Source organism: Sardina pilchardus, chromosome 18 (assembly GCF_963854185.1).
Source record: "Sardina pilchardus chromosome 18, fSarPil1.1, whole genome shotgun sequence".
Taxonomy (NCBI): Eukaryota; Metazoa; Chordata; class Actinopteri; order Clupeiformes; family Clupeidae; genus Sardina; species Sardina pilchardus.
The window spans coordinates 3,613,459-3,633,458 of record NC_085011.1 but is presented as its reverse complement, the minus strand read 5'-3'; the positions used below and the strand labels follow the sequence as shown (position 1 = coordinate 3,633,458).

The 20,000-nt window shown below is 45.6% G+C and overlaps 4 protein-coding genes across 5 annotated transcripts in view; 3 read left to right on the top strand and 1 right to left on the bottom strand.

Annotated features, from left to right (window-relative positions):
* mgmt (O-6-methylguanine-DNA methyltransferase) overlaps positions 1 to 1,968 on the top strand; it is a 2,316-nt gene extending 348 nt beyond the window's left edge. The window contains exons 2-5 of the mRNA XM_062518993.1: positions 101 to 207; positions 451 to 608; positions 964 to 1,103; positions 1,451 to 1,968. Coding sequence (XP_062374977.1) covers positions 101 to 207; positions 451 to 608; positions 964 to 1,103; positions 1,451 to 1,576 — 531 coding nt within the window. The 3' untranslated portion in view covers positions 1,577 to 1,968. The remainder of the gene's footprint in view (positions 1 to 100; positions 208 to 450; positions 609 to 963; positions 1,104 to 1,450) is intronic.
* A 1,039-nt stretch (positions 1,969 to 3,007) lies between these two features.
* Positions 3,008 to 8,062, top strand: LOC134063486 (survival of motor neuron-related-splicing factor 30-like). 2 transcript variants are annotated; one of them, XM_062518991.1, is made up of 7 exons: positions 3,008 to 3,165; positions 4,172 to 4,291; positions 5,249 to 5,391; positions 5,782 to 5,841; positions 5,914 to 6,105; positions 6,507 to 6,660; positions 7,606 to 8,062. In XM_062518991.1, the coding sequence occupies exons 2-7, from the start codon at positions 4,172 to 4,174 to the stop codon at positions 7,741 to 7,743; spliced, it is 807 nt and encodes a 268-aa protein (XP_062374975.1). In that variant the 5' UTR covers positions 3,008 to 3,165; the 3' UTR covers positions 7,744 to 8,062. The 2 variants fall into 2 exon arrangements, with proteins under 2 accessions (XP_062374975.1, XP_062374976.1); XM_062518992.1 differs by lacking the exon at positions 5,782 to 5,841 and having other exon boundaries at positions 5,950 to 6,105.
* A 1,432-nt stretch (positions 8,063 to 9,494) lies between these two features.
* Positions 9,495 to 12,159, top strand: LOC134064394 (survival of motor neuron-related-splicing factor 30-like). The gene is made up of 4 exons (XM_062520312.1): positions 9,495 to 9,516; positions 9,860 to 10,205; positions 10,607 to 10,760; positions 11,703 to 12,159. The coding sequence occupies exons 1-4, from the start codon at positions 9,495 to 9,497 to the stop codon at positions 11,838 to 11,840; spliced, it is 660 nt and encodes a 219-aa protein (XP_062376296.1). The 3' UTR covers positions 11,841 to 12,159.
* Positions 12,160 to 16,691: 4,532 nt separating this feature from the next.
* The window catches only part of add3b (adducin 3 (gamma) b), a 9,707-nt gene continuing 6,398 nt past the window's right edge, over positions 16,692 to 20,000 (bottom strand). Inside the window, exons 7-14 of the mRNA XM_062520309.1 lie at positions 19,860 to 19,958; positions 19,389 to 19,583; positions 18,954 to 19,184; positions 18,370 to 18,486; positions 17,941 to 18,030; positions 17,739 to 17,853; positions 17,381 to 17,476; positions 16,692 to 16,957 (exon numbers count right to left, since the gene is read on the bottom strand). Coding sequence (XP_062376293.1) covers positions 16,692 to 16,957; positions 17,381 to 17,476; positions 17,739 to 17,853; positions 17,941 to 18,030; positions 18,370 to 18,486; positions 18,954 to 19,184; positions 19,389 to 19,583; positions 19,860 to 19,958 — 1,209 coding nt within the window. The remainder of the gene's footprint in view (positions 16,958 to 17,380; positions 17,477 to 17,738; positions 17,854 to 17,940; positions 18,031 to 18,369; positions 18,487 to 18,953; positions 19,185 to 19,388; positions 19,584 to 19,859; positions 19,959 to 20,000) is intronic.

The following is a 20,000-nucleotide window of genomic DNA, read 5'->3' as shown; positions in this document are numbered from 1 at the left end:
CACATTTCATTTCGAAATAACATTACCAACAGGCTAAATGGGTTTACCAAGTCCACGTCGTTAAGGAATAATATGATCGCTTGTCTGTGTGTGTGCATAGGGCATCATGTGTGAGCTGCAAACTGTGTCTCTGATGTGTCCACTGGGTCTTATTCACATAAGCAGCTGCCGAGAAGGAATTCACACCATCGAGCTCAAGCCAGACAGGTAAGACACACACACACACACACACACACACACACACACACACACACACACACACACAGGCTACTATTCAATAGAGCTATTTCTTACACACAGAAGCAATTGGAATGCTCGTGTAGACTATTGTCTTATAGCCTACTGTTATCAATGTTGGGCACTTGGATAAGAAGTACAAAGATCTGACCCAACTCAACGTGTGTGTGTGTGTGTGTGTGTGTGTGTGTGTGTGTGTGTGTGTGTGTGTAGCGAAGAGTGTGGGTGTGGGTGTGTGTGTGCAGATGATCAACTGAAGTTGTTCCCGGAGTGTGTGAGCTGCGTGGCATGGCTGAAGGCTTATTTCAAAGACCCAAACTCCACACACACCCTCCCTCTGCCTTCTATACACCACCCCATTCTACTGGGAGGTACGTACGTACGTACACACACACACACACACACACACACACACACCCTACTTCTGCCTTGTAGACCACTCCATTCTACTGGGAGATATGTACTCTCTCTCTCTCTCTCACACACACACACACACAGACACACACACTAACACACACTCAGACACACTCAGACACTCTACGGGGGGATACATGCTTACTCACACATACACACACACACAAACATACACAAACACACACACAATTTCACTTAGGCGACCCACTGTTACACATGGGTTGTTTCCCTGGATAAAAGTGTTTGATAAATTAATGCAAGTGTGTGTGTATGTGTGTGTGTGTGTGTGTGTGTGTGTGTGTGTGTGTGCAGAGTCATGGACTGCGTGTGTGTTGCGCACACTGCAGAGCAAAGTGTGTGTGGGTGAGGTGGTGTCGTACGGACACCTCGCTCAGCTGGCTGGAAGACCCAAAGCTGCACGCGCTGTTGGTGGAGCCATGCGCAAGAACCCGGTAAACACACACACGTACACACACACACACACACACACACACACACACACGTACACACACACACACACACACACACACACACACACACACACACACACACACACACACACACACACACACACACACACACATACACACACACACACACATACACGTACATCCACACAAGACTGTGTTTTCTTATCTAAATCTGTTTCTCTCTCTCACACGCACACACACACACACACACACACACACACACACACATACACACACACACACACACACACACACACACACACACACACACACACACACACACACACACAGACAGACAGAGACCCACAGTGTATGTTCTTCTGCCCCAGGTCCCGCTGCTGATTCCATGCCATCGAGTGTGTTTGAGCAGCGGAGGGGCGGGGCACTACATGGGTTGCCGTGGTGACCATCTCAAACTCTGGCTGTTGGAGCATGAGAAGAATACCTCACAGTGATGTACACACACATACACATACATACACATACACATACACATACACATACACATACACATACACATTTACTTGCACATACATACATACTCACTCATGCACACAGCGTGGATGTGGTTTTGTACACACACATACTGTACATGCAAGCAAACACTTTTTCAATCAGAGTTATATTTGTACGGTGAAATAGTGTTTTTACACCATCCAGATTCAACCACAATTAGATTTTTATAGTGAAATAGTTTGTGTAGTTTTTTTACACAATCGAGATTTAATCACAATTGGTGTATATATTTATGTTGAGGAAACTGGAGTAGTTATGTTCAATTTGTTTATGTGATATCCATGTTCCTTTTGAACTGTGTGGAATAAATAGATATTTTTATGTTCATCGTTATGTGTGTTTGGGGTGTTATTTTGTGTGAGAGCGAGAGTGGAAATTTGAGATTGTTTCGATCCCTCTGCATCCTGAGCAGTCAGTGTTAGGAGAACCAGAGTGCAGGATTGAGGTTCAAGAGAGTTAGCAGAGGAAGATCTGGGAAACATGTGATGTTCTGGCAAACTTTCAGGATTATGCCCACACAAGTTTATAGTCCTTTATGTAAGCATGAACATGTGCTAAATATTTCTAAATATTTCAAAATGGTTTGAATTAGGTTTATATCTGTTTGGGGTTAGATTAAGTGTTGTTTTATGTGTAAAAGGTTGATTAAAATGTGCACTGGCCTGCTGTTATCGCCACCCTTATCCCATTTAAAAGCAGTAATAGAAAAAAAATGAATTGAATTAATATATATTGAATAAAAGTGTGTAAAATGAATGCTAAAACCTTAGACCCCCAGGTTAGAGTCTGTGGTTAGAGTAAGGGTGTAGGCTATATCTGTTGGCTACGCTACCTGGCGTGTAGGCTTTGTGCTGGGAGGTAAACCCTGCTGCATGTCCTGAATACGACACCAGACCCCCGTTCTGGCCCTGGAGGCTATGGGAACCGGTTCACAGAACCTGACCTTTTCCCAAGCACAAATCCTTAACCTTTCCCAAAATTATTATATCTCTGAACATGCATTATATTTAGTTTCTTATGTGTGAGTTGATTTACAAATGAAGCCAGTCACTCAGAGAGGTCTTTGAATCTATTGAAAACCAGGGCACACATCGCCATCTGGTGTCGATATTGAGACACAACACAGAGTGACTTAAACAGCAGCTCATGGCCCCGTGTAATAAGGACCTAACCATATTAAAACTGAATGGCATGTCCTGTAAATGTAAAACATTAACTTCAGGTTTGCGTAAGGCACGGCATTATTCTGAATACACCCCTCTTTTCAAAATGATCTGTGAACGAGAATGTGTTTCGTTTTGACGTTTCGACTCCAAGTCACTAGGTGGCACCACCTCTGGATTTCAACCGGAAGCTGCACACATCTCGCGAGTTTACTTCACCCTAACGGAAATATTCGTCAAGAGGCCACAGACATAAACATCTCCGTTTTAGTATCGTGGTAAAGAGTGCGTTTATGGGGGTAATCGAAACAATTTCAGGATAACTACAATTTCTAACTTCTCTAGTGTATTTTGACAACAGAAAGGTGAGTGGAACGGCAACATGTTAAGTGCACCGACTGGAATGTTACTATGAAACTGATGCCGTTAGCCGTAGCTCGTAGCTAGCCGACAAAACATCGTCGCGTTAACGTAACGTTAGAGACGCTGCGGCCTGTAGCCCTCCTTTCACGGGAGCATCCATTGCCTTCTTTAGCTAGCCGTGGGAGAGTACGGTGGATTCTTTCTCCCATTTTATGTCGTAAAGCAAACTGTTGTAATAATCTGCATTTAGCGGCGTAGACACAGTCAGCTAATCCTAACACCCCGGCTCTGGTAGCATAACGTTAGCGATACAAGTTGTCCTGTCTCGGCATAACCGCTGCAATGTTTTGAGTAAGGGGCTAGAGGCTAACTAAGGTTAGATTAGTACTGTAAATTATAATTAAAGCTAGTTTATGTTGACAGAATGGCAAGCACTATTATTGTCTCGCTAATGTGGTTGGAGAGGATTTAACTTTTGTTAAATGTCCCCCGTAGCGTGTGATCGTGGTGTTGGCAGAGTTGATTGAGCAAGTTCAGTTTCACTTCTAAACCTGTTTGGAGGTGCCAGAACACAGTGTGTTCTAGCAGCAGACCCCCATGCCTATGTGACAACCCATCACTGTCTGAAACTGCTGGTTTAAGGTTTTCTGTATCAATCATGATAACATTATCGTTTATGCGTAACCCAGCCGTTGGATGCAGGCTTTAGGAGTTATGTGCTTGCAGGCATTACATGGGGAACACGGTTAGGGGTTTTTGTTGTATTTGTTTAATTTTTTAAATGAGTTTAATTGCTCCTGTTGCTGTAGAAGACTTGTTCCACATGAGTCCCAACAGCACTGTCTGCGCGACCTCTTTCCTGACTTTGCACCCCTCTCCCTCCTGTGTGTGTGTGTGTGTCTGCATACATGCATACCTCTCTCTCTCTCTTTCTCTCCCTCTTTCTTTCTTTGTGTGTGTGTGTGTGTGTGTGTGTGTGTGTGTGTGTGTGTGTGTGTGTGTGTGTAGATGTCTGAGGAACTGGTGAAGCAGCTCAACAGCTATAAGGCCCAGCTGCAGCAGGTGGAGGCAGCCCTGAGCACCGACCAGGAGAATGAGGACCTGCTCAAACTACAGAAAGATCTGCAGGTACACACACACACACACACACACACACACACACGTCCACCTAAACGTTTTGACCGCTGCATTCATGCTCTCATTAATTGTTGAAGATGTGCATGGCCGACTGTTGCATCAAACGGACACAGCAGGCCTGGGGTGGCTAATCGGTGGGCCATTAAGGGCTTGGGAATATCGTGAGCTTAAATATATTGTTTCTGAAGTTAATTTGCTGCGCCCTCGCGGCACTTCCGCAGCCTGGGCTGTGCGGTCGCAGCACCTTATTATTCACAGTTTCCCAAATATTAACACTCACGCACATTACTCACAGTAGCACTCACATTAACATAAACCTTTTGGAGGTTTCAACAAAGTCTATTTGCAATAATTTAAGGAAGTAAATCTTCTCCAGTGGCACGACCCTGATGAATGTGTGCAAGGGAGACGAGTAGGGTAATACTAATTAATTAATTTGACTGTAAGGTAATAACCCCAAATCTCAAAGCTCAATCATTGTATTAGGTCCTCCTCACATGGAATACAGCACACAGTTTCAGCGAGCATTTACGGGGATCAGCACTGTTGTGTGGTAGCCAAGAAGCAATCGTGCCTAGCCCGGGTAGTACTGTATAAGCCTACGCTATGTGCAGAAATAAAATGGCATTGGAATTGGTATTCAAGTCATACTTTTCTCCTGAAATGTGTTAAATTATTTCCAGATTCCACTCAATGTAGTCTATGTATACTCACTCACTGTCTGATTCCAGTGCTTTTAGAACCTGTAAAGATCTCTACTTTGTTTCTCTCTCTCTCTCTGTGTGTGTGTGTGTGTGTGTGTGTGTGTGTGTGTGTGTGTGTGTGTGTGTGTGTGTGTGTGTGTGTGTGTGTGTGTGTGTGTGTGTGTGTGTGTGTGTGTGTGTGTGTGTGCGCGTGTGTGTGTGTGTGCGCGCACGTGTGTGTGTGTGTGTGTGTGCATGCATGCAGGAGGTGATAGAGCTGACTAAAGACCTGCTGAGCTCCCAGCCGGCTGAGGGAGGCTCCAGCACAAACAGCGCAGAGGCCAACACCAACACCGTCAGCTGGAGCGTCGGGGACAAGTGCATGGCCGTCTGGAGTCAGGACGGACAGTGAGTGCCTGTGTGTGTGTGTGTGCAGGTGTGTGTGTGTGTGTAGGTGTGTGTGTTTAGGTTTCTGTATGTGTGTGTAGCTGTGTGTGTGTAGGTGTTCTGAAACGAAGCTGGAAGAGGTGGTCATGGACAGCAACAGATCTTTCTGTAGCCTGAGCTCTGTGTGTGTGTGTGTGTGTGTGTGTGTGTGTGTGTGTGTGTGTGTGTGTGTGTGTGTGTGTGTGTGTGTGTGTGTGTGTGTGTGTGTGTGTGTGTGTGTGTGTGTGTGTGTGTGTGTGTGTGTGCATGAGCGTGTGTGTGTGTAGGTGGTATTAGGTATGAGGTGGAGATGGAGGAGGTGGACAGTAGGTCTTTCTGTAGCCTAAGCTGTGTGTGTGTGTGTGTGTGCAGGTTGTATGAAGCAGAGCTGGAGGAGGTGGACAGTAGGTCTTTCTGTAGCCTAAGCTGTGTGTGTGTGTGTGTGTGCAGGTTGTATGAAGCAGAGCTGGAGGAGGTGGAGAGTAGGTCTTTCTGTAGCCTAAGCTGTGTGTGTGTGTGTGTGTGTGTGTGTGTGTGCAGGTTGTATGAAGCAGAGCTGGAGGAGGTGGACGCTGATAACGGCACGGCGGCGGTGACGTTCAGCGGCTACGGCAACGCAGAGGTGGTGCCACTGAGCGCGCTCAAACAGCTGCACGAGGGACGCGGACCAGAGGACGAATCCAAATCCAAGAGCAGGTTGGACACACACACATATAAACACACTTACAGTATATAGACACACTCGGTTAAAGCCCCCCTTGGTAGGATGGAGGGGGGGTAATGTCTGATATTTGTATGTGTGCATGTGTGGGGTTGATAGTGTGTGTGTAATATTTGTATTTGTGTGTGTGTGTAGGGGTTAATATACTGTATATATATATGTGTGTATGTGAGATATTTGTATGTGTGCGTGTGTAAGGGGATGATTATGTGTGTGTGTGTGCAGCAGGATGATAATGTGTGTGTGTGTGTAGGGGTTTATATGTGTGTGTGTGAGATGTTTGTGTGTGTGTGTGTAAGGGGATGATTATGTGTGTGTGTGTGCAGCAGGATGATGATGTGTGTGTGTGTGTGTGTGTGTGTGTGTGTGTGCGCAGGAGGGAGATGATTCAGGAGCAGAGGGAGTACAAGAAGAAGAAGGCTCAGAAGAAGGTGCTGCGGATGAAGGAGATCGAACAGGAGCGCGAGCAGCAGAAGAGCAAGTGGCAGCAGTTCAACAACAAGGCCTACAGCAAGAACAAGAAGGGCCAGGTACACACACACACACGCACACATACACACACACGTACACACGTACACACAAGCACCTACAGCAAGTCCTACAGCAAGAACAAAAATGGCCAGGTATACGAACACCCACACTCATACACCGGCAGTTTGACGTTACTTCTCTTCAGTTCCAACCATAATCAGTGTGTTGCTTTGTAGTACTCCTGTAGTCTCCACTTACCCATTTTAAAGGTCAATATGCCTATGGGCCAATATATTTCTGCATAGAACTGCCCTATGAGGCTTTGATGCAGCACGGCTCGAGCTGAAGGCACAGTAAAGCACACTATCTTGTGTGTGTGTGTGTGTGTGTGTGTGTGTGTGTGTGTGTGTGTGTGTGTGTGTGTGTGTGTGTGTGTGTGTGTGTGTGTGTGTGTGTGTGTGTTGCAGGTAAAGCACACTATCTTTGTCTCCTGTTTTATGTGTGTGTGTGTGTGTGTGTGTGTGTGTGTGTGTGTGTGTGTGTGTGTGTGTGTGTGTGTGTGTGTGTGTGTGTGTGTGTGTGTGTGTGTGTGTGTGTGTGTGTGTGTGTGTGTGTGTTGCAGGTAAAGCACACTATCTTTGTCTCCTGTTTTATATGTGTGTGTGTGTGTGTGTGTGTGTGTGTGTTGCAGGTAAAGCACACTATCTTTGTCTCCTGTTTTATATGTGTGTGTATGTGTGTGTGTGTGTGTGTGTGTTGCAGGTAAAGCATACTATCTTTGTGTGTGTGTGTCTGTGTGTGTGTGTGTGTGTGTGTGTGTGTTGCAGGTAAAGCACACTATCTTTGTCTCCTGTTTTATATGTGTGTGTGTGTGTGTGTGTGTGTTGCAGGTAAAGCATACTATCTTTGTGTGTGTGTGTGTGTGTTTTGCAGGTAAAGCACACTATCTTTGGGTCTCCTGTTTTATATGCGTGTGTGTGTGTGTGTGTGTGTGTGTGTTGCAGGTAAAGCGCAGTATCTTCGCGTCTCCCGAGAGTGTGAACGGAAAGGTTGGAGTAGGGACGTGTGGCATTGCAGACAAGCCCATGACGCAGTACCACGATACCTCCAAATACAACGTCCGGCACCTTATGCCCCAGTGATCGTGTGTGTGTGTGTGTGTGTGTGTGTGTGTGTGGTTGTGAGTGAGTGAGAGAGAGAGTGTGTGAGTGTGTGTGTGCGCGCGCATGAGTGAGAGAGTGAGTCTGTGTGTGAGTCTGCGCGTAAGAGAGAGAGAGAGACTGTTGATGTGTTTGAACGGTCATCAGTGCATATGTATAAATGTATGCGTGTGTGTGTGTACACGTGTTTACCTGTTAGTGTAATAATGAGCATTTTATTTGCGTCTTAGATGGCCTCTTCTGTTTTGGTTTTGTATATTTACATCTGGCACAATAAATAAATGGTTTTGATGATGAGGAAGTACCGTGCTGATGTGGTTCTTTTCTCCATGTGTCCAAAATAGTGTCTTAGTGGAACAGCATGTGCTTTTCATTCATGTGTCTGTGGGTGTTGGGACATAGAGGAGTCCCGACTCCTTGCGATAAGTGTCATGGGATCTTTAATGTCCACTATGAGTCAGGACCTCGGTTTAACATCTCATCTGAAGGACGGCATCGCTTACAGCACAGTGTCCCCGTCACTGCACTGAGGCGCTGGGATTTATCTTTTTGGCCAGAGGGAAGAGAGCCACCTACTGGCCAGCCACCAACAACACTTCCAGCAGCAACCTAGTTTTCTTGCTTTCAACTATTTTGTACACATTACAGACAATTGCACTCATTGATGCATTTATTATACTTGTTGATACACTTGTGGTTTTTAATTTGTTGTTAGAAGTGCTCTTAAAAGCTTAAATGTTTTTACTATGTTTGTAAGTCACTTTGGTTAAAAAGCCTCAGCCAAATGTAATGTAACAAAAAATGTAATGTAACAACAGTATGTTTCATTGCATTTGAATATTCAATTAAAAAATCAATAAATTCGAATTAGAAAGCAATAGATTAAATGAAATCACAAACTCCTGAAATAGACAGCATATTACAGCTTTATTTAACTGCTTACACAAAGAATGTTCCATGTCACAAGATTTCTGAAACCTGTCACTCAAATAGCAAAATCCCACACTAAATTGTAAAATAATTCTCAATTTTTGTCACACTTCTCAATGTCATAAAACACTTATTGCAAAACCTAAATTGTTCACTTTCCAATACAATGACCAGAGCTTTGACATTTCATTATGCAAGACATGGGTTCCACAGCAGGACATTGGTTGGGCCTTGAGCTGCTGTGAGGCTGGGTAGTATGGTCAGAGGCTCTGATGGGTCGTGGAGAAGGGTCAGTTTTGTCTTTATGGTGCGGTTCCTCTCTCTGGAATGCTGAATTGGTAATGCATTGCACCCCAGCACCACACTACACTGGGGTGTGTTTCCCAAAACCATAGTTGCTAACCTGTTAGCAACTCAGTTGGTTGGCAAAGGGAAATTGCATTGAAACCAACAAAGTTGGTGAGCAACTATGGTTTTGAGGTCCCTTTTTTTTTTTTTTTTTTTAAGAAAAGGGACCTATGTTCCCCGATTGCAATACATACATATGTATTTTGGAAAAGCGGGGAACATAGGACCCTTTTCTTAAAAAAAAAAATTACAAAAATAGGACCCTTTTGGGGAACATAGGGATCACCCCCTGTAGGCCTACACTCTTCAACAGTATAGTGTTGTTCTGGTAGTGCACTGAAGGCCTATCCTCACACTTCTGTACACAGTGAAGTGTCTGTTGTAAGTCTACTCTGTGAATCACTCTGGATAAGCGCTGAACACTTATATAAATGTGTGTCATAGTAGCCATCGATATGGTAGCTGTGCAGTGTGTAAGTAGACCTCCCTACTGACCGCTTAACATAGACGCTAGCCTCCATGGACTTACAAGTGTCCTTGCTAGCATGCCCATGTAACGGGTGCTAGCTGGTTAGCTATGCTGTGGAACGTTAGTAAACCTCACTCCCCGACACTTCAAGAGCGCTGCTGGCATGAAAGCTAGTAGCCTGGGCTTTTAGCTGGAATGTTAGCGCGCTTGACTCCCGATCCGAGGTGCTGCTGTCTCGCGGGTTGTGTGTGTGTGTGTGTGTGTGTGTGCATGAGCGTGTGTGTGTGTAGGTGGTATTAGGTATGAGGTGGAGATGGAGGAGGTGGACAGTAGGTCTTTCTGTAGCCTAAGCTGTGTGTGTGTGTGTGTGCAGGTTGTATGAAGCAGAGCTGGAGGAGGTGGACAGTAGGTCTTTCTGTAGCCTAAGCTGTGTGTGTGTGTGTGTGTGCAGGTTGTATGAAGCAGAGCTGGAGGAGGTGGAGAGTAGGTCTTTCTGTAGCCTAAGCTGTGTGTGTGTGTGTGTGTGTGTGTGTGTGTGCAGGTTGTATGAAGCAGAGCTGGAGGAGGTGGACGCTGATAACGGCACGGCGGCGGTGACGTTCAGCGGCTACGGCAACGCAGAGGTGGTGCCACTGAGCGCGCTCAAACAGCTGCACGAGGGACGCGGACCAGAGGACGAATCCAAATCCAAGAGCAGGTTGGACACACACACATATAAACACACTTACAGTATATAGACACACTCGGTTAAAGCCCCCCTTGGTAGGATGGAGGGGGGGTAATGTCTGATATTTGTATGTGTGCATGTGTGGGGTTGATAGTGTGTGTGTAATATTTGTATTTGTGTGTGTGTGTAGGGGTTAATATACTGTATATATATATGTGTGTATGTGAGATATTTGTATGTGTGCGTGTGTAAGGGGATGATTATGTGTGTGTGTGTGCAGCAGGATGATAATGTGTGTGTGTGTGTAGGGGTTTATATGTGTGTGTGTGAGATGTTTGTGTGTGTGTGTGTAAGGGGATGATTATGTGTGTGTGTGTGCAGCAGGATGATGATGTGTGTGTGTGTGTGTGTGTGTGTGTGTGTGTGCGCAGGAGGGAGATGATTCAGGAGCAGAGGGAGTACAAGAAGAAGAAGGCTCAGAAGAAGGTGCTGCGGATGAAGGAGATCGAACAGGAGCGCGAGCAGCAGAAGAGCAAGTGGCAGCAGTTCAACAACAAGGCCTACAGCAAGAACAAGAAGGGCCAGGTACACACACACACACGCACACATACACACACACGTACACACGTACACACAAGCACCTACAGCAAGTCCTACAGCAAGAACAAAAATGGCCAGGTATACGAACACCCACACTCATACACCGGCAGTTTGACGTTACTTCTCTTCAGTTCCAACCATAATCAGTGTGTTGCTTTGTAGTACTCCTGTAGTCTCCACTTACCCATTTTAAAGGTCAATATGCCTATGGGCCAATATATTTCTGCATAGAACTGCCCTATGAGGCTTTGATGCAGCACGGCTCGAGCTGAAGGCACAGTAAAGCACACTATCTTTGTGTGTGTGTGTGTGTGTGTGTGTGTGTGTGTGTGTGTGTGTGTGTGTGTGTGTGTGTGTGTGTGTGTGTGTGTGTGTGTGTGTGTGTGTTGCAGGTAAAGCACACTATCTTTGTCTCCTGTTTTATGTGTGTGTGTGTGTGTGTGTGTGTGTGTGTGTGTGTGTGTGTGTGTGTGTGTGTGTGTGTGTGTGTGTGTGTGTGTGTGTGTGTGTGTGTGTGTGTGTGTGTGTGTGTGTGTGTGTTGCAGGTAAAGCACACTATCTTTGTCTCCTGTTTTATATGTGTGTGTGTGTGTGTGTGTGTGTGTGTGTTGCAGGTAAAGCACACTATCTTTGTCTCCTGTTTTATATGTGTGTGTATGTGTGTGTGTGTGTGTGTGTGTTGCAGGTAAAGCATACTATCTTTGTGTGTGTGTGTCTGTGTGTGTGTGTGTGTGTGTGTGTGTGTTGCAGGTAAAGCACACTATCTTTGTCTCCTGTTTTATATGTGTGTGTGTGTGTGTGTGTGTGTTGCAGGTAAAGCATACTATCTTTGTGTGTGTGTGTGTGTGTTTTGCAGGTAAAGCACACTATCTTTGGGTCTCCTGTTTTATATGCGTGTGTGTGTGTGTGTGTGTGTGTGTGTTGCAGGTAAAGCGCAGTATCTTCGCGTCTCCCGAGAGTGTGAACGGAAAGGTTGGAGTAGGGACGTGTGGCATTGCAGACAAGCCCATGACGCAGTACCACGATACCTCCAAATACAACGTCCGGCACCTTATGCCCCAGTGATCGTGTGTGTGTGTGTGTGTGTGTGTGTGTGTGTGGTTGTGAGTGAGTGAGAGAGAGAGTGTGTGAGTGTGTGTGTGCGCGCGCATGAGTGAGAGAGTGAGTCTGTGTGTGAGTCTGCGCGTAAGAGAGAGAGAGAGACTGTTGATGTGTTTGAACGGTCATCAGTGCATATGTATAAATGTATGCGTGTGTGTGTGTACACGTGTTTACCTGTTAGTGTAATAATGAGCATTTTATTTGCGTCTTAGATGGCCTCTTCTGTTTTGGTTTTGTATATTTACATCTGGCACAATAAATAAATGGTTTTGATGATGAGGAAGTACCGTGCTGATGTGGTTCTTTTCTCCATGTGTCCAAAATAGTGTCTTAGTGGAACAGCATGTGCTTTTCATTCATGTGTCTGTGGGTGTTGGGACATAGAGGAGTCCCGACTCCTTGCGATAAGTGTCATGGGATCTTTAATGTCCACTATGAGTCAGGACCTCGGTTTAACATCTCATCTGAAGGACGGCATCGCTTACAGCACAGTGTCCCCGTCACTGCACTGAGGCGCTGGGATTTATCTTTTTGGCCAGAGGGAAGAGAGCCACCTACTGGCCAGCCACCAACAACACTTCCAGCAGCAACCTAGTTTTCTTGCTTTCAACTATTTTGTACACATTACAGACAATTGCACTCATTGATGCATTTATTATACTTGTTGATACACTTGTGGTTTTTAATTTGTTGTTAGAAGTGCTCTTAAAAGCTTAAATGTTTTTACTATGTTTGTAAGTCACTTTGGTTAAAAAGCCTCAGCCAAATGTAATGTAACAAAAAATGTAATGTAACAACAGTATGTTTCATTGCATTTGAATATTCAATTAAAAAATCAATAAATTCGAATTAGAAAGCAATAGATTAAATGAAATCACAAACTCCTGAAATAGACAGCATATTACAGCTTTATTTAACTGCTTACACAAAGAATGTTCCATGTCACAAGATTTCTGAAACCTGTCACTCAAATAGCAAAATCCCACACTAAATTGTAAAATAATTCTCAATTTTTGTCACACTTCTCAATGTCATAAAACACTTATTGCAAAACCTAAATTGTTCACTTTCCAATACAATGACCAGAGCTTTGACATTTCATTATGCAAGACATGGGTTCCACAGCAGGACATTGGTTGGGCCTTGAGCTGCTGTGAGGCTGGGTAGTATGGTCAGAGGCTCTGATGGGTCGTGGAGAAGGGTCAGTTTTGTCTTTATGGTGCGGTTCCTCTCTCTGGAATGCTGAATTGGTAATGCATTGCACCCCAGCACCACACTACACTGGGGTGTGTTTCCCAAAACCATAGTTGCTAACCTGTTAGCAACTCAGTTGGTTGGCAAAGGGAAATTGCATTGAAACCAACAAAGTTGGTGAGCAACTATGGTTTTGAGGTCCCTTTTTTTTTTTTTTTTTTTAAGAAAAGGGACCTATGTTCCCCGATTGCAATACATACATATGTATTTTGGAAAAGCGGGGAACATAGGACCCTTTTCTTAAAAAAAAAAATTACAAAAATAGGACCCTTTTGGGGAACATAGGGATCACCCCCTGTAGGCCTACACTCTTCAACAGTATAGTGTTGTTCTGGTAGTGCACTGAAGGCCTATCCTCACACTTCTGTACACAGTGAAGTGTCTGTTGTAAGTCTACTCTGTGAATCACTCTGGATAAGCGCTGAACACTTATATAAATGTGTGTCATAGTAGCCATCGATATGGTAGCTGTGCAGTGTGTAAGTAGACCTCCCTACTGACCGCTTAACATAGACGCTAGCCTCCATGGACTTACAAGTGTCCTTGCTAGCATGCCCATGTAACGGGTGCTAGCTGGTTAGCTATGCTGTGGAACGTTAGTAAACCTCACTCCCCGACACTTCAAGAGCGCTGCTGGCATGAAAGCTAGTAGCCTGGGCTTTTAGCTGGAATGTTAGCGCGCTTGACTCCCGATCCGAGGTGCTGCTGTCTCGCGGGTTCGAGTCCGGGCGTGTGCAGGGCTGGACCGCGGTGGTTCCACACAACGCAGGTTACACCCACATGCCAGTCAGAGGGCCTGCTAGTTGCGGATTTGAGTCCAGCCAGGTGCAGAGCTGAGCCACGTGTTTGAGTCAACACAACACAGGTTACACATCCACGCTGCTGTGACACGGAGGAAGCTAAACAACATGGAGGACTACGTAGGGTTAGCAGACTTCATGTGACACAAGGCTAGAGGGTGTGTTTTTCTGAGTTAGGAATGCTGGAGGAGCTTGCGGAGAGGTTTTCTGGAGTTGGGGGATAGAGGCTTGATGATGAGTGACAGCGTCTCACTGGTCTCACTGCAGGGTGATCAGACTCACCAGCGTCTCACTTCAGGGTAATCAGACTCACCAGCGTCTCACTGCAGGGTGATCAGACTCACCAGCATCTCACTGGTCTCACTGCAGGGTGATCAGACTCAACAGCATCTCACTGCAGGGTGATCAGACTCACCAGCGTCTCACTGCAGGGTGATCAGACTCACCAGCGTCTCACTGCAGGGTGATCAGACTCACCAGAATCTCACTGCAGGGTGATCAGACTCAACAGCATCTCACTGGTCTCACTGCAGGGTGATCAGACTCAACAGCATCTCACTGCAGGGTGATCAGACTCAACAGCATCTCACTGGTCTCACTGCAGGGTGATCAGACTCAACAGCATCTCACTGGTCTCACTGTAGGGTGATCAGACTCACCAGTGTCTCACTGCAGGGTGATCAGACTCAACAGCATCTCACTGCAGGGTGATCAGGCTCAACAGCGTCTAACTGCAAGGTGACCGGCATCAAGACTCGTAGGACTCTTTTCTCACAACATTACAACTCCACCTACTACCTGAAGAGAATACTATTGTCTGTCATTCAAATAGAAACATCCACCATCCACCAACATCAACAGCTTTGAGTATACTGCCTGTGTTTGGACATTCACTCTGAGTATACGGCCTGTGTTTGGACTTTTACTGTGAGTATACTGTATGTGTTTGGACTTAAGTAATTATTACATTTTAGTCGACATCGCCACAAACAAGCTTGTACATGAGTTGTCTAAAATGGCTTCTGTAGACACGGGTGCATTTTCTAATTCTACCATAGCAGAGACCAAACAAAAACAAACAATAATGACAAGTAAATATGGTTGGGCTTTCAGGGGACTAACAGCACACACATATTTATATATATATTTATTATGCATGTCAAAGAAATTAAATTTCACTGCTGCTTGTTCAAACTGAAACTCCTGAAGCATCTGATTGAAATAGCACAGGTCTACAGCTAGCTAAATGCTAAGGGATAGCGTGTAGTCTATGGATATGGCAGTAAGTGGGCACAGTCACAGAACAGTGTAGTGAGACACCTAAAGAGAGGACAATAGAATAAATAGCCTTAGTGACCAAAGCTAGCACCCATGGGCTTTAGCCCAGAGAGGGAGTTACAACACCCAATGGGACAGGCCTGGTGACCAAAGGGGGTCACACCAATCTTGAATTTCCCCTTGGGGATCAATAAAGTATCTACCTATACCTATCCCTATCCCTATGTTCCCCGGGTTCTATGTTTCTCGGTTTTCCCCAAAAGGGTCCCATGTTCCCCAGTCACAAAACATACCGGGAAACATAGGACCCTTTTTGGGAAAACCAGGGAACATAGGATCCTTTTTGAAATTTAAGAAAAAAAGGGTCCTGTGTTCCCTGGTCCCATTCACATGGTCAACATAGGACCCGGGGAACATAGGACCCGGGGAGCATAGGACCTGGGGAACATAGGTAGGCTCCCACCAAAGAGCTTAGCCTCTGTACTAGCGCTAGCACAATTTCCATGTCTGAAATTGTAGAGCGCTGACTACTAAACTATATGCTGCTGACTACAACTGACACTTGTAACAACATCAATAATACACATACACTGTAGGCTATTTGTGTGACTAGTTTGTCAGGATCTATGATTACTCTAGGAGGTTGTTATAATGTTATACTATATGCATAGACTAAACATCTAGGCTGTTGATGTCATCAGCTAGATCTTTGTCCCTCACTCTCTATGTTTTGACAGAGGTGCTTATCATTCACCCTCCATGGGCCAATGTCATGTGTTGTCATGTTGAATTGTATGAATATTATTTTACAGGACAACTGGAACACACTGAGACAGCAAACCCCAAATAAAAGACTGTTCTTTACACTCCATCCCAGCCTTCAGCAGGATAGATAGCAGTGCCACTACTAGACACAGCTGCTAGACGAAAACTGAATGTTTGTTTTCAATGTGTCTAGTACTACTATCTAATTTCATACGTTTTACGTACAAACCTTCAGTAGGGACATAAACAATGACAATCCATCCTTTCAAATTAGTGTTCTAACTAGCAACGACTGACTCTAAAAGTATAGGCTACATACAAGTTTTTACATTACTGAGGTACGGGCACAAGTGTATCTGTAGGGATCCTGCCCATGTTGATCAACACTTGTACTGACATATTGAGCCTAGTTAGTGGTAAGAAAGGCCATCCACAGTAATTTAGCCTTGCTTTTGCAGGATAGCATTGTTTAGCCATTTGGCATGCTAGATCGAAACTGCACTGATTTCCATTGTGTTGGTCCGCATTGAAAGTTTGTACCTAAAAACATAAAAATATGGCTCAGGTTGCAAGATAACAGATTTCTTCTTCAGTTTTAACCTTGAAGTAAGTTATCTAACATTGGCATTAACCCCAAACTAAACTTTCTTTGTAGGTGTGTGTGTGTGTGTGTGTGTGTGTGTGTGTGTGTGTGTGTGTGTGTGTGTGCGCAATTATCTCAGGATTCTGAGGCATCTTTCTTCCTGGTCCTCCTGAAGAAGGAGGTGGTAAAGAACTTCTTCTTCTTCTTCTTCTTCTTGGAATGTTTGGAGTGGTTGTCGGGGACAGCAGTTGTCTCTGTGGCTGGAGTGGTCGTCTGCTCATTACTTTCAAGGGGCTGTGGTGTTGTCTTGTCAATGGTGACTTCCAGGTCCACAGAAACGCTGAGGTATGTGATGCTCTCACTAAGGTCCTCTTCAAGGTCGGCAAGAGGTGGCATTCCTTCTGAACACACAAACACACACACACACACACACACACACACACACACACACACACCCACACATACATATTCAACACACACACACACACACACACACACACACACACACACAACAATTCAACACAGACAAATCAGATTCAACACACATCTAACTTTACACGTAGGCTACACACCACACTGTGTGCAATCATACAACTTCTAATTTAGCATTATGAAAGAATATCAATCATACAAACAGCAGAACAGTTAGGCAGTATGAATGAAGTAGTAGCTATGCGTGCGAGTCTGTGTTAGCACTTATGACTATGTGTCTGAAGTAGCAATTAGCGGTTATGAGCCATCATCAGCGTGTGTCTGAGATAGTGGTCATGAGTGTGTGTCTGAGAGTTAGGGTGTGTAGGGCTATGTGTGTGTGGGTGTCTTACCCTCCTTGACAGGGCTGTTGAGTGGAGAGAGAGACAGTGAGAGTGTTGACCCATCAAATGTGCTGATCTCTTCAGCCTCTGTTGCGTCATCGCCATCTACACAGCAAAGAAGAGTCAATATACTGTATGGATCATCATCTACACAGCAGATAAGGGTCAATATAGACCATATATCATCATCTACATATCTGAGAAGAGTCAATATATTGGTTTTGGTGTGTGTGTGTGTGTGTGTGTGTGTGTGTGTGTGTGTGTGTGTGTGTGTATTGCTGTTTTGGTGTGATATGTGTGTGTTTGCCTATACTAGTAGTGTTAGTTATTATGTATTAGTGTTTTGGTGTGTGTTATAGGTTTCTACCTTGCTGACTTTGATTCTGTTCTACTAGGCTTTTGTATTCCTCCAGGTCAGCATCTGATTGGCTGAAGGGGTTTGGTGGGAGGGGCTCAGCAGATTCGTCCTCATAAATGAAAGCCTGTGTAGAAACAGCAGGTCACCTAGGCAACATCACATGACACGGTGTGATGATTGTGTGGTGTTCTGAGAGACCTGAAGGGCTCACCGGTCCTGGTGTCTGATCAGGAGGAACTCCAGCCAGCAGCTGAGATTTGGGTCCTGCAGTCATAACATCCACCCAGTGCTGATCTCGGATCTAACACACACATGCACGCACACACACACACGCACGCACGCACACACACACACATATTAGCATACACACTCTGGCTCTCTAGGCAGCTGAAACTACGGTCCTACAGTAACATCCACCTAACGCTAATCCCAGTGCACGCACGCACGCACGCACGCACGCACGCACGGGCACACACACACACACACACACACACACACACACACACACACATACACACACACACACACACACACACACACACACACACACATACACACACACACACACACACACACACACACACACACGCACACACACACGCACACACACACACACACACACACACATTAGCACCCTCACCTTGTTCCTGATCTGTAGGACCTCCGAAGGGTTGGTGTTGAGGGGCACAAACTGGTTGGGGTGGATGATGCGGATTGGAGTCCCTCTGCAGCTGCTGGCGTCCTCAGTCCTCCTCCACTGCAACCACACACACACACACACACACACACACACACACACGCACACGCACACGCACACGCACACGCACACGCACACACACACACACACACACACACATATGTAAACACACACACACACACACACACACACACACACACACACACACACACATGTAAACACACACACACACACACACATGTAAACACACACACACACACACCAAAATACATACGTAAACACACACACACACACACACAAGCACGCACGCACGCACGCACTCACACACACACACACACACACACACACACACATATATCAGCAACCATATACACACAAAAACACACATCACAATACAAACACATCATATATCATATCAACATACAGTATGCACATGTACAGTATGTGTGTGTGTGTGTGTGTGTGTGTGTGTGTGTGTGTGTGTGTGTGTGTGTGTGTGTGTGTGTGTGTGTGTGTGTGTTTAGTACCGTAGTGCGGGTGGTCTGTGGTTCTGTGAGCTTCAGGTAGCTGTTTGGTGACGCTAGCCAGAGTGCTCTCTCTCGATGCTGCTGATCCAACCCCTCTTCTGGTCCCCATGGAAACGTCATCTCCACGTCCCGACCCCTGGAGGTCACGGTGGCGGGAATCTCCACGGCACTCCGGCTCCGCGGCATCTCCTTGACAACGGGGTGCCGGTAGGTGTAGCCTGTCCGGTAACCCTGCCAACACGGATCAGAGTGCCATGAATAAAAAAGTCCGCACACTGGAGCTCCAATGGAATTGATGTTTTTGATGTCATCTTCTCTCCATTACAGTACAGCTAAGTACAGTAACTAAGCAACCTGTCAATTATGTTCTAGAACACATCCACTCTGGTCTGATTGGGTAAAATGTGAAGCCTTAGGGTTGCCATGGTAACGTACCAGGCTGTCAAGCATCCTCATGAGGGCTTCAAATTCCGCCTCTCCCGTCTTCCAGGCAGGTGACGCGTCACCGGAGGAGGAGAGGGAGTCCACGGGGGTGTGTGTGTTTGGAGGTGTGTGTGTGTCTGATCCATACTCCTTCCTGTCCAGTAGCAGCAGCTTGTCTACTCCACCAGCACAGGCCAAGGCATTCACCTGTTCATTTATACACACACACACACACACACACACACACACACACACAGTTAGTGCATCTGTCTTTGTGATCGACTGTAACCTGGCAATGGTATCTAATCTGCATGAATGATACTAACCTGAATCTCTGTCTGCCTCTCTCTCACACACACACAACTAGGTAACACCCAAATCTCTTTCTCCATCTCTCTTTCTTCTTTCACACACACAGGGTTAGAGGTCTCAACACACACACACACACACACACACACACACACACAGGGTTAGTTATTCTACCTGAGTCTCGCAGGCTTGCTGGCAGCGGTAGATGTTATGAAAGGCCTCCTCAGGTGTCACCCCCAATGCAAACACACCATGACCCCTCAGCACCAGCACCTGATGTACACACACACACACACACACATACACAAACATGTG